This window comes from Pseudorca crassidens, chromosome 11 (assembly GCF_039906515.1).
Source record: "Pseudorca crassidens isolate mPseCra1 chromosome 11, mPseCra1.hap1, whole genome shotgun sequence".
Taxonomy (NCBI): Eukaryota; Metazoa; Chordata; class Mammalia; order Artiodactyla; family Delphinidae; genus Pseudorca; species Pseudorca crassidens.
The window spans coordinates 14,340,010-14,352,817 of NC_090306.1; the positions used below are offsets into that span (position 1 = coordinate 14,340,010).

Here is a 12,808-nt window from a genome sequence, read left to right on the forward strand (position 1 = left end):
AAGATTACAGGGATTTCTTATAGAATTTAAGAGTAGGAATTCAGCAAAGATTTGGGAATAAAACACTGATGTACAGGCAGTCCAAAATTCCTGTATGTCTCTCACCTCATCTCCTCTCTGTGTAATTGCTTCTTATGTTGCTCTTGCTTTCTGCTGACTCATTTCCCTTACTTTTCTGCAACACATGGAAAGCTAAGCTCTCAAGCTTAAATGCTATTTGGCCAGAGATCTAAAGGAAGTTCAACCTCCCTATTGGATCTGTTACCAAACTCAGGTTTGGCTGCTTGCTGCTCAAAAACCAATAATCAAGAGACAAACGTCAACAGAAAGGAAAGGTGTTTTAATCAGAAAAGCCAGCAATCTGGGGAGAAGGTAGACTCATGTCCCAAGACCAACTCCAAAGATTCTGCTCAGCCATGACAGTTCTTAAAGGGAAAAAAGGGGAGGAAGAATCTCAGTGAATCGTAGAGGCAGGAGATTGGGTTATGCATTGTTCTCCATTCTGCGAAGGCAGGCTGACTCTCTCTTCAGATTTTATCTTGCCTTTGTGATATGCCTGCAGGATTGCTAAGGAGGCCATTGTGGGTAGAGAACTAGTCATTCTTTAACTACTTAATTCTTTATCTTACTTCTTTTTATCTAGGAAAAGAATCAACAGATTAGGTTCTTTCAAGGTTAGAGGGGAATAGAAATGGGCAAACAGGAAAGGGGCAGAAGAGCTGCTTTCAGATCCACTTTCAAATTTCTAAAACCAGAGTTCTGATTGCACAGCCAAGATCAATAGTGCTGTACCTTGATCCAATCAGAATGGCATCTGGGTTATGTTGACTTACATTGCTGGAGAAGAGGAAATAATTATGAACTAAGGAGACCACTCTGATTCTTCCAATTTATAATATTTAATTTCCAATATTAGATTTGCCAAAACAGAGGCCATTTTTGACTTTTATAAGAAGTTTCAGTAAAGTGATTAGGTCATTGTGTTTAGTGTTAGAGATGTACAGTGGTAAAGAGGATGACTGTGGCCTCAAAGGTAGTAAAAGGGTCTATAAGAAGAAGGGGGAGGAAGGGAGGATTAGAGGGGAAGGAGGAAAAAGCAGAGGAGGGGAGAGGACACATTTATGAAAATATACAGAGTAGCATATGCTGCTATTAGGAGGAAACTTGTCTTCTGCCCATTTAAATTTGAAGAGGGGTTAGGCTGTGACACAACTGACAATAGAGAAATTAACAGGATAAAAGACAAGGTTTCCTTATATATGCATGCAGGGGTTACTCAGAAATGAGTAACCTGCTGAAATCCAGAGGTAAAGGTTTACATAAAAAGTTAATGTGAAAGTGTGTGTGAGGAGGTGGGTGTTTAGAGCTTCAGTAAGGAAATACATGTATATCTTTTTATGCTAATGGATGGGCAGTTGGTCTCCTTCCCAGAAGTTGCAGGAAACTCTCAGAAGAAAGTTGATAGCACCTGTATTAGGGAGTCTTGGCTATAGTCAGATAAGAAAAGTGAAGATAAGTTTTCAAATGTTTTCACTTTAAAATAATCTTTATGCCAAAACTGTGATCCCTTCACCACTTTATATGAGTGTTTTACTAGTAATATAGATGTGCTCTAGAGAACAAAAGTCTCAAAAGCATTTCAAGAATGACCAATAAGTTGCTAGAAACTTAAGGAATAATGAAATCTAGATAAGCAAAGAGGAGGAGACAGTGAGAGGTTTTCATCCGAAGAGAATTCTGTTTCTCCCAGAGTGAGAAAATAGAATCCTTCTGGAGGAGCAGGTGTTTTGAACAAGGACTTCTCTGTTCTACAGTCGTCAGCTATCACTTCAATGAAGATGATTGCCCTGTCCTTTTTTCCAATTCCAAAGTTACTCTAGAACCCGTGTCTTTACTTTCAACTACCTTCTAGATTTAGATGACACATAGTTTGAACAGTATTAGGAAGCTGTTTGTGACCTGCAAAGTGGTGGAAGTAGAAGTCAGTTTGCAAGATTAAAGAGTAATTGAGAATTATTTGCAGAAGTTATCTACACTTTAAAGAAATTTGGCAGTAATGAGGAGGTAAAAATAAATAAAATAAATAAATAAATAAGATACTATCTTAAGGGGATAGAATGGAAGAGGAGATTTTACTGGAATATTAAATAGAAACAAAACATCCTAAAGAAAAGACAAAAGCATCTTTAGAGTGGAGGATATTAAATATATAAAAGAGAGAGGCTTTAAATTGCTGGAACTGGAAACCAGTGATGGAAGGATCACATGTGAAGAAGTAAGATGCAGTAAAAAGCAGTGATACTTATGTATGTATGTGATACTTATGTATCACAATATCAATAAGTATGTGATACTTATGTGTAAAGGGATAGAGAAGGATGCATAAAAAAACTAGATTTAAGGTGTAGAGTAGCATAATTAAAGAATCTCAAATGGGCCTTAATCTTTTCAGTATGGTAGGCAATATGGTCAACAGATTGAGAAGGATTGTATGAAGTTGGAGACTAGGAGAAACTAGAAAAAGGGTTACATTAGCTGTCAAATTGAAGATACAGGTATAAAGTCTACTTAAAAGAAGCCATAGTTCTTGTTGGCTTACAATATGGATGAGAAGTTTAACTCACAGACACTTAATGTTTGGGTTCAAGGAGAAAAATGATAATTTCAGATTTAGACATGCTGAATTTGAAGCAATAATGAGACAACCAAAAGGTAACATGAAGCAAATAGTAGGAGATATCACACCAAAGCACAGGAGAGGAGTAATAGCTAGAAACTGGATTATGGAGTCTTTCATGTAATCTGCAAAGACGACTATAGTGAAATAATGAATGCATGCATGCCCCAAACAGCATAGGGGACACAGTCCTGGAAACAGAAAAGTCAAATGAATTAAAATAAACTGGTGTCTTTAGAGATATTTTCCTGCCATCTTATATTGGCAATGCTCTCCCCTTGTCAAAGCCTTTATAGTCATGATTTTGCCTGTGGCCATATTTTCTTCTAGCTTCAATTCATATTATTTCAGTTAATATTCCCAAGCAGTAGCATGTCTAATATACTCTCTTCTGTGTCAGGACATTTCCACAATCTCTAATTCCCATGATGATCTTTACCATTTGTTTCTCCAACTGTTTTATTGATAACAACTTGATCTACCATAAAACCTACACTTTTAAATAGGACATTATAATACTCTTCCGTTTTTTTCTTCATGGCAAGTCCAACAATATCACTTGCACTACTTTTTATGAGGCTGTCTGTGTCAAAAACCTTTCCCAAACAAAAAGGTGTGGCAGTAAAATAAGTCACAGCAAATTAAACACATAATTGCCAACAAAACGCAACTAAAATAAATGCAAATGAGTGTTTGCAGTATGCTGTTCAAATCCTCATTAAGGATCATCAGTACAATCTGTTGCACTAACTTTCATTCAAGATCACGTTGAAAGCATGGAGATATAGATAGATAGATAAATAGATAATATATATATAACAGATAATTTCCATTATCATATATGATAATAAATGAATCCCATACTATTTATCATTTACAATTAGAAAAATATTTCGCAGACAAATATAATCGTAACAAGTCAGCATGGTTCTGGCCACTATTAAATGGCAAATGCATGTAAGAGTTCGGTAGGGAGATACTATGGAATGTGAATATGAGAAAGCAAAGAACTTTACCCTATAATATGCTGACTCTTTGAGTCCCAGAGAAGGTGGAGAAAGAGAGTACATGTTCTTCAAGGTTATTATGACGTTGTCCAAGACAGAACCTGGGGTGATTCCTATACAGGAAAGGAAAAGTGATGAGTTGTGAAAACGTGGAATTATTAAGAGCACAGGCTTTAGAAGATGACAGATTTAGATTCCTGGCTTGCCACTTAGCACTCACTGTGTAATCTCTTTAGCACTTCCCAAATCCCTAAGGGTAATCACAGTAGAATATTTTTTATGCAGAGCTACAATTACCAAAGATTTTAGAATGAGGAATGAAATACCTAGCTCTGTTCGGTTATTTGAAGACAGATTGATCAAAGAAAATGCAAAGAATATTTTTTTTAAAATATCCATATCTAACCAGACTAATAAATGAGATGCACCTCATTTTAACTCCTCTTGATGGAGCTAGAAAGTTATAATAGTTCATAAAGCATGTATCACTTTTTGTGCTCAAAATCTTTCTCCCAGCCAATATATAATATGCTCTTATTAACATTTTATTATTCAACTTTGTTTTTAGCTAATTATCTTGTCAAAGACCTAATAGCAGAAATTCTACATTTTTGTACAAATGACCAGTTATCACCCCAAAATTATCTTCTAAGTATATGTGGCTATGAAGAATTTTTACAAAAGTAAGTATCTTATTAAGGTAAATTTGGATCATTGTTACAATCTATATTGAGCAGCACTTTCTTTTCTTTTAAACAGACTTTGTACAAACACTATACTCTTATGATCAATTTTCCTTCCTTTAAGGTGAATTTAAAATATTATGTTATATTGACAGTCTTATTCTTGGTTTTCATCTGTATTTTGTGTATTTATGGCAACACGTATTTAAGTAACCCATAACTAGGGTGACCAACCATCTCAGTTTGCCCAGGACTGAAGCAGCTCCCAGGACATGGGACTTTCAGTTTTGAAATCAAGAAAATCCTGGGCAACCCCAGTTACCTTATTTGTAACGAAGCTTAGTAGGACTGACAATTTAAAAAATAAATTCTTTTGTAATAAGTAGTTTTTTTGACTTGGAATAATATTAGCATGTTGATTAAACACTGATTTTTCAAAATCACAGAGGGTTTGAGTATTATATTTACAACATTTTCATAGAAGTCTAAGTTTTAAAACACTGTCTTCAATTCTTTATTCAGGCAGCTCATTAAAACAATTAGAAAAGTTTGTTCTCATATATATCAACTGCAAATATTTATTTGATAGAAAACTTACTTAGTGTACCACAATAACTCTTGTCCCAAAATTCCTTAAAGACCAACTTTGAAAATATAATACAACTTTAAGAAAGGAAATATTTCTCTCCTGCTATTGCATATTTCTCTCCTGGTATTTACATTTCCTCTTTGTGTTTCTACAAGCACCTAAAGATTGACAACAGTCTTATGAAAGTAAAAATGTATTTCTTTTGAGACATCCATTGTTACTGTCATTGTTATTCCACTATGAATGTGCTTGAAAATATCTTGTCGGTAATTTTCTTTTATTGTGTAATGTTAACTATGAGTGACATTTAAGACTGATTTTCTCCTTTTTGTGTTCCCAGTTACAACAAAATCATTTCACTCTTTTTTTTCTTGTTAGTATAAACATAATAGATTTCTGAAATGTTTTCACACTCATTTATTTTTATTAAAATTTATGTGGGTTTATTAAGTTAGGAAAGTTGCCAAGTATTAGTGTACATTAATTACAGTCAGTTATTATCTAATGGAAATTGAAGGATATGTACATAACCGGAATTTGCTTACTTTTTAAGAGTAATAGTTTATCAGTATTGATACATATGAATAAGCAGAATATTCATTACTATTCTTTCTAATATCTAAAGGAATATATATTTCATTCAGTTTTTTTTCATTTATTTCTATGTAATTTGTCTTAAAAATATGTCCTTAAAGACTTGGATAATCTGTTCATATTTTTCTGTAGAGGGAACACGGGTAACATGTAATAAGTTAATAATGCAATAAGTAATAATTTAAACTCTAACAGTTACAGTACTACACTTCATCTGAAGTACCCAACTAACTTTGATTGCAATGATAATAATAATAACAGTTGTCACTTATTAAGTGCTAATTATTTCCTAGTCTCAAATTGGGTAAACACCTAAGTCTTACAATATATCAATGATACAGACACTATAATAACCCATTTTACAGATGGGCAACCTGAGGCTTTGTTCAAGGTGACACAACTAGGAAGCTGGTAGGGTCAAGCCTGAACTCAAACCCAGGTTTGGCTGCCTGCATAACCTTGGCTCTTAACTATAAAACAATACTAAAAATCCCATGAGCAGGATTCAGAAAATAGCAAATGGTTCTTCATGCTGGAGCATGGGGTGGAAATTATACACAGTTGTGCAGGGATTATAACAGTCCAATTCAACACCTACTAAGCGCACACGTGTGCAAGGGATTTGGTTTATCACTGAGAATACAAAGACAATTTAGATATAATCCTTGCCTTTTTCCTTGGCTAAGGAATTCATAAAGCCATGTCATCAGTTATTACAATGCCCTATTGTGAGTGCAGTATTAGTTTTATTATACACCAACTACCTGTAGATCAAAGAGAGATGGATTAACAGCAAGAATAAGGAAATGGTGCAAAGGAAAGTCAATGACCAATATGCATTTAAACTGTAAATACTGAGGAAAGAAATAAGTACTTAATAGCTTAAATGTTAATAGCTTTAGAACATATAAAATGTGCATAAATTAAAAAATAATAATTATCAAGATAAAAAAACAGGCTAAGAACGTGAATAGCAATTCAGTGGACAAGAAATTACTTAAAGAGTTTAACGACAAACATGCAGTTAAAACAATGAGATGCCATCTTTGCCTATCAAATTGTTAAAATATTTATGATGATGAAATTCAGTGGGAAAATGGACAAAATCCAAACAGCTGCTAGGAATTTAAACTGATATAGCATTCTCTAAAGGGAATTTTGTCAAAAATGTGTCAGAAGTCTATAGAAATGTGTCGAAAACATATATGTGTTTCAGCAATTCTGCTTCTACAAATATTTCTAAGCAACAATCATAATTATACAAAAAGACTTAAATACAAAATTCTACATTCACCATAGCATAATTTCTAATACTAAGAAAAAAACTAACTCTCCAATAGTACTCAAAAATAGTGGTAAAACTGTGAACATAATTCATTATAATATGCCATAGAATTTATAAATTAATAAAAATACAATATCATATATCTTGATATGAAAGCATGTATCATTGTTTTTAAGGGTGACAAGATATATTTTCAAACCACATTTTAATATATTAATATTTGTTAAAATAAGTATATTACTATTTGGAAAAGAAATAGAAATCCTATACACTAAAATGTTCGAGTAGCCACTCCTTGAAAAAGAACTACAATACAAAAAAAAAAAAAAAAAAAAAAAAGAACTACAATACAGATAATATTCATTCATTTCTTTTTTTACTTACAAAATGTCTACAATAAACATGTCTTTTTTTGCTATCAAGAGATTAAGGAAATAAATTATTTTGGAGGATGGGAGAAGCATTTAAGTGATCATATGAACAGTAATGTATGCTTAAAAAGAGTTAAAAACTCGAGTTAGGAGAACATAACTGAACATATGAAAGGTGACAGAGCTTGAGCTAAAGTAGCAGCAGTGGGGCTAAACAGGAACTATTAAATCCCTGGAGTATTATTAAAACAGTGGAATTAATGGAACTTGGCAACTAAATATGTGATGTCAACTGAAATAAAAAAGTGCAACGTGAAAGCTGTGCGTTACAATGTTTACGGGGGACTTGGTGAGGACTATAGCCTCTCAGCTATCTCTGAGGAACTGCTTTGAAGAGTTACGGTGGAGACACCAGCTTATATGTGATTTTGGAGAAGGGGTACATGCAATCAAACACATCTCAGTAGAAGGTTACTGCTAGTCAGGAGGCACAGATATCCTAGTTAATGATTTTCGTGCATTCCTAAGTATGGAAAGATGCAAGAAACTGGAATCATAAACTTTTCTCCTGAAAATATCTAACTATCTGAAAGCAAGCTCTGCCAGTTTTTCCAGAGCACAGAATGCCTCATTTCTGATCTCTGCCCTGAACTCCTAGCACGGCGTGGAGGTCAGCAACTGCAGTGGCTAATGACTCAATCCTTGTAGAGCCATATGGTGAGCAACATTCTTTAGTTGACAGTGGGATTGCCTGGAGGGAGTAGAAGATGATGACTAGTTTTGCTGTGAGTTCAGTAATGATGATAGTTAACAGAGAAATGGAAGTTTGAGGTTATAAAATAATTAATCAAGTCTGAAACACATTGAGTATGTGAGTGCCAAGGGTCATCTGTTATTGAGAAAATAGCCCAGATTTTAGGAAATCTGGTGTGGGTTAAGGAACTGTTAGCTCTAAGAAGGAATGGAAGTCTTAGAGACAGATGCAGTCTCGTAGGGAAAATGACAAAAGAAAGGATCCTGAGAACATTAACATATAAAAGACGGAAGGAGGAGGAGGAACAGAAAAAGGAAATTGGAAAAAAAACAATTTAAGTTGCAGGACACCTTGGAAAACGTGCCTTTCACAAGAAGGGAAGAGAAAGTTTCAAGTACTAAGTAAATAGTATCAAATACTGAAAATAAATCATATGAGGATTGAAAAATCATCATTAAATATGGCAATTACAAAATGAGTTGGTGATTCAAATAAGAACAAGTTTACTAAAACGGAGGAGAAAACAGCAAGATTGCAATGAGCTAAGGAGAATGGAAGGTGCTAAACAGAAACACATAAGCAGACTACTCTCTCAGAAGTAATGTGTAGTGATAAAAGCCTGGAGAAAAAAGCCTGGGCTTTAGATGCTGAGGAGAATCAGTCTGGAGATTTGGGGAATGTGGATAAGAGAGATTTGAAAATATTCATAAGCTGAAGGGAAAGAACCAATGGAGAGGGAAGTATTGAAGGTAGAGAATATACAATGGTGAGGAGTTGAGAGAAGATGGGATCAAAAAGACAGATGAAGAGGTTAGCAGTGCCCTGAAGGAGGAACTTTCCTTCCCTGAAAGATCAGCAGGAGTTCAAACAAATATAATTTTTTTTAATCTTAACGACCAGAAAGATAACGAGGCATTTGGAAAACTGGATCTCTGATAAAAGCAGGAATGCTTAAGCAAGTTGCATAGAAATGAAAATAATATTATAACAATAAAAACAATAAGAAAATTGATTTTACTTATTAAAAGCCTCTTATGGGCTAGAATTTTCTTTTTTTTTTCTTTTTTTTTTTGTGCGGTCCGCGGGCCTCTCACTGTTGCGGCCTCTCCCGTTGCGGAGCACAGGCTCCGGACGCGCAGGCTCAGCGGCCATGGCTCACGGGCCCAGCCGCTCCGCGGCATGTGGGATCTTCCTGGACCGGGGCACGAACCCACGTCCCCTACATCGTCAGGCCGACTCTCAACCACTGCGCCACCAGGGAAGCCCTGGGCTAGAATTTTCACATGTAATACCACCCATTCTCATAAAAGAAAGGCATAATTATTCCCATTTTGCATATGGGAAAACTGAGGCTAAAAAGAAATTAAATGACTTGCTAAAGGTCATAAAATTGGAAGCAGCAAAGTCAGGATGGCACAGGTTTATCTGACTCTGAAGCCCACAGTCTTTCCACTCTATTACAAAGCCTCCTTTCATGATAAAGGGCCACTTGAAAACAAAAATTACAGGATAACGCTTCATTAAGAATAATGACCATATATTGTGCAATAAACACAACATATATTGAGCTTATAGTTCAACATACAGCGTTTAGGTCAAACTCAAGGAAAAGACACATAACTTACAGAACACTCATTTTCTGACATGTATAAAATTTTTTAAAACTTTTAATCAGGAAGTGTTTAGAAATGCTTTGACTAAAATAATGGTAAATCATAATCACAGAAGATGGACTTTCTGTCATTTCCAAATTTCTGATTAGGTAAAAACTGATTTTCTTTTTGGTATCTTGAGACTGTTTAAGCAAATGAAGAATATGAAAACAAATCCTTCCCACTATTTGCAACACTACTCTCTAACACCGTTGATTTGGCAAAATGAGTTAACCTCCTTTAACTTCAAATTCTTTTCCTCTTAAAAACTGCATTTTTAATATATTTTTCTACTGTAAAAATAAGCTGTAGGATTATATTTTAGTAATCTTTAATTACAAGTGTAAAATTTTATTAAGCCTCTACTAGTCCTTTCATTATATACGGATTGCTATGAGCTCCTGTGAATCATAGTTCTAAATCAATTAAAAATATTATATGGTTGTTAAAATATAATAAACTAAAAAATGGATAAGTATTCCCCCTCCAAAAAAAAAACCCCACTATTACTGTTGTAGAATGATGTAGAAAGATTTTTCATTTTAAACTCCCCTTATGTTATCAGAACTATGTTCCTTAACCTGTTTTATGAAGATAGTGATAAGTTATATTTAGTTTCTACTTTTGCAGTTTCTCAACTACTTTGGATTAGATAAGGGCAAATCCTTAAAATTTAAACTCCTTGGTTTCTTCCAGAAGGTGTATCAGTCTGTTAAAATAGTCACAAAAAAAGTAACTACTTGCACTAACCAAGTTTTGAGGAAGTAGCTAAAACCTTTCATCATCAAAATTAAATGTCAATGGTCAGGATACTTTTTCACTACTTTGCTAGCAGTAGTTTTGTGATTCTCTATTTTTTAATTTCCTCCTTAAGTCATATTTTGCTATTTTATTGAATTCATCTGTCTTAACCAGGGTTGGTCAAGTAGTAAATAAAATCCTGGAAAGGGGGGGAATGTAAATAAACAGGAGGATAGACAGACACAAATTACACATAAATCTGTATTTATATTGATATGTTAAAACTGTTCTCAAACTTTAATTTGTTTATGAATCACCTGAGGATCTTGTTAAAAAACAGATTCTGACACTTGGTCTGGGATGGGGAGGAGACTGCATTTCTAACAGACTTCTAGGTGATGCTCATGCTCATGGTCCATGGTTCACATTTCAAGTAGCAAGATATTAGAGACCAGGGATATCAGTGACCTAAGAATTTTGACTCAATGAAAAAAAAATTTACACATTTTTTTAAAACCAGTACCTTGCACAAATATTGAATTTAATCAACGAAATAAGATGTTATACTTCGTAGCATATTTAAAAATTAAGAAAGATAACTTTCCTAGCAAGCCAAAATTCCTCTTTTTAAAGGTCAACTGTATTATTTTTACAGCTCATTAAATACTCATTTTAATCTAGTATGACAAACTCTTTCTGTCAATTAAAATATTCCATTCTCACTCTGCCTCTTGCTCTGGCACTCCCTCTCCCGGTTAAACGCTTTTATAAATCTAGTAACTCACTCTAATAACACATCTCCATAACTCTTCTCTAAATGAGAAAGTTCCTGACCTCTTATACCTGGATATCATGCTAGTCTTATTAGGTACTTCAATTACCATAAAAAAGAGTTTCATTAAGTATCAGTCTTCTCCTCAAAAACTGCTTTACAAACAGGGTTTTTATATTATAAGCAAAGAGTAAATTAAAGCATTAGAACTTTATCAGTTTCATCACTGGCTGTTGGCAGCTTAAAACAAAGTTGTGAGCAATATGAAGCACGGATACCGAATCAGGAAATCAGAATAAATTAAACTGAGAAATAATAAAAAATATTAGCATCTTCCATTACATTCCTGGTTTTAGACCCCAAGTTAACTACCACGGTCGTAGTGTTCTTGGTAATCCCATTTCCCCAGTTCTTATGACCTTATTGAGTAGACAGACCCCCTCAGGCTTATGCAGTGGCAGACCTGAGGATAGAGACTATAACTTCCTGTCTTTTCCATGAGATGCAGCACAGATATAAAGACCTAGGGACAGAAAGACTGTTTCCTAGAGTGTTCCTGTGTCTGCTTTCTTTCCAGAGAGTAAGAGTAGTTGTACCTTCTCCTAGACTCATATATTTATAATATATGAAGTATAATGCTACTTCATAATTTTATCCTTTATTATCTAAGAGCCTGATATTTTCTACGAGTGCAGGTTTTTCTGTTTCTTACTCCTAATCTATGTGATTTGAGTAATTTCTTTTCTCAAAAATCTTGCTATAAGTCTTACTTTCTAATTCAACTTAAAAACAATTTTCCTTACCAGCTTCTGTACTGCAGAATAAATAAAATGTACTGTACCTAAAAGCTATAGTTGAATAAATCATGACTGCATTGTCAATAGTAAGCCGCATAAGGAGAAAGTAAATAATCCTTCTTGAAAATTCTGCTTGGGCCTATTGCTTACAGTTATGGCCACGTTTTACATCCTTGACTTAAACAAGACAAAAGAAAACTTTTATTATTTAATTGACTCTTGTCAAGTACTAAAAAATGTAAAAGAAAAGAAAAAGAAAACCTATGGTAATTAAAAATCTTACTTTGAAACTGTCATATATATTCTTAAATCTAAATTAAGAAACAGTATCTACCTCTTGATTCACCACCAGCATTGATTAGTCTGATCTGGTTTTCTACTCTGGAGTCCCTTTTCTCTTTCCTGACCTCTCCTAGGAGAGAAAATGTTGAATTTCTTTGACTAGAGTAAGAAAATCCTCTTCAAAAATTAAATCTAATCAGAATTTTTTAATAATCTTAAGAAAACTTCTAGGTTAAAAAATGTTTTAGCTAATCTCATTCCAATTAGTATTAATTTATTCTTTAAACACTAGATTATAAATTGGAATTGTCTTTTATTCAAAGTAAAAGTCAGACTATTAAGTACCAGTGAGGAAAAGGCTAGGTAATATTTTATAAAGTTTAAGGTAATAGATTATACTCATTAGCAGTAAAAACTCAGTTACAGGGCTTCCCTGGTGGCGCAGTGGTTGAGAGTCCGCCTGCCGATGAAGGGGACACGGGTTCGTGCCCGGTCCGGGAGGATCCCACATGCCACGGAGCAGCTGGGAACTGTGAGCCATGGCCACTGAGCCTGAGCGTCCGGAGCCTGTGCTCCGCAATGGGAGAGGCCACAACAGTGAGAG

The 12,808-nt window shown here is 34.4% G+C and overlaps 1 protein-coding gene across 4 annotated transcripts in view; it reads left to right on the forward strand.

Annotated features, from left to right (window-relative positions):
- PIK3C2G (phosphatidylinositol-4-phosphate 3-kinase catalytic subunit type 2 gamma) overlaps positions 1-12,808 on the forward strand; it is a 328,047-nt gene that overhangs the window by 10,060 nt on the left and 305,179 nt on the right. For all 4 annotated transcript variants that reach the window (XM_067695808.1, XM_067695810.1, XM_067695811.1 and 1 more), the window contains exon 4: positions 4,253-4,367. In XM_067695808.1, coding sequence (XP_067551909.1) covers positions 4,253-4,367 — 115 coding nt within the window. The remainder of the gene's footprint in view (positions 1-4,252; positions 4,368-12,808) is intronic.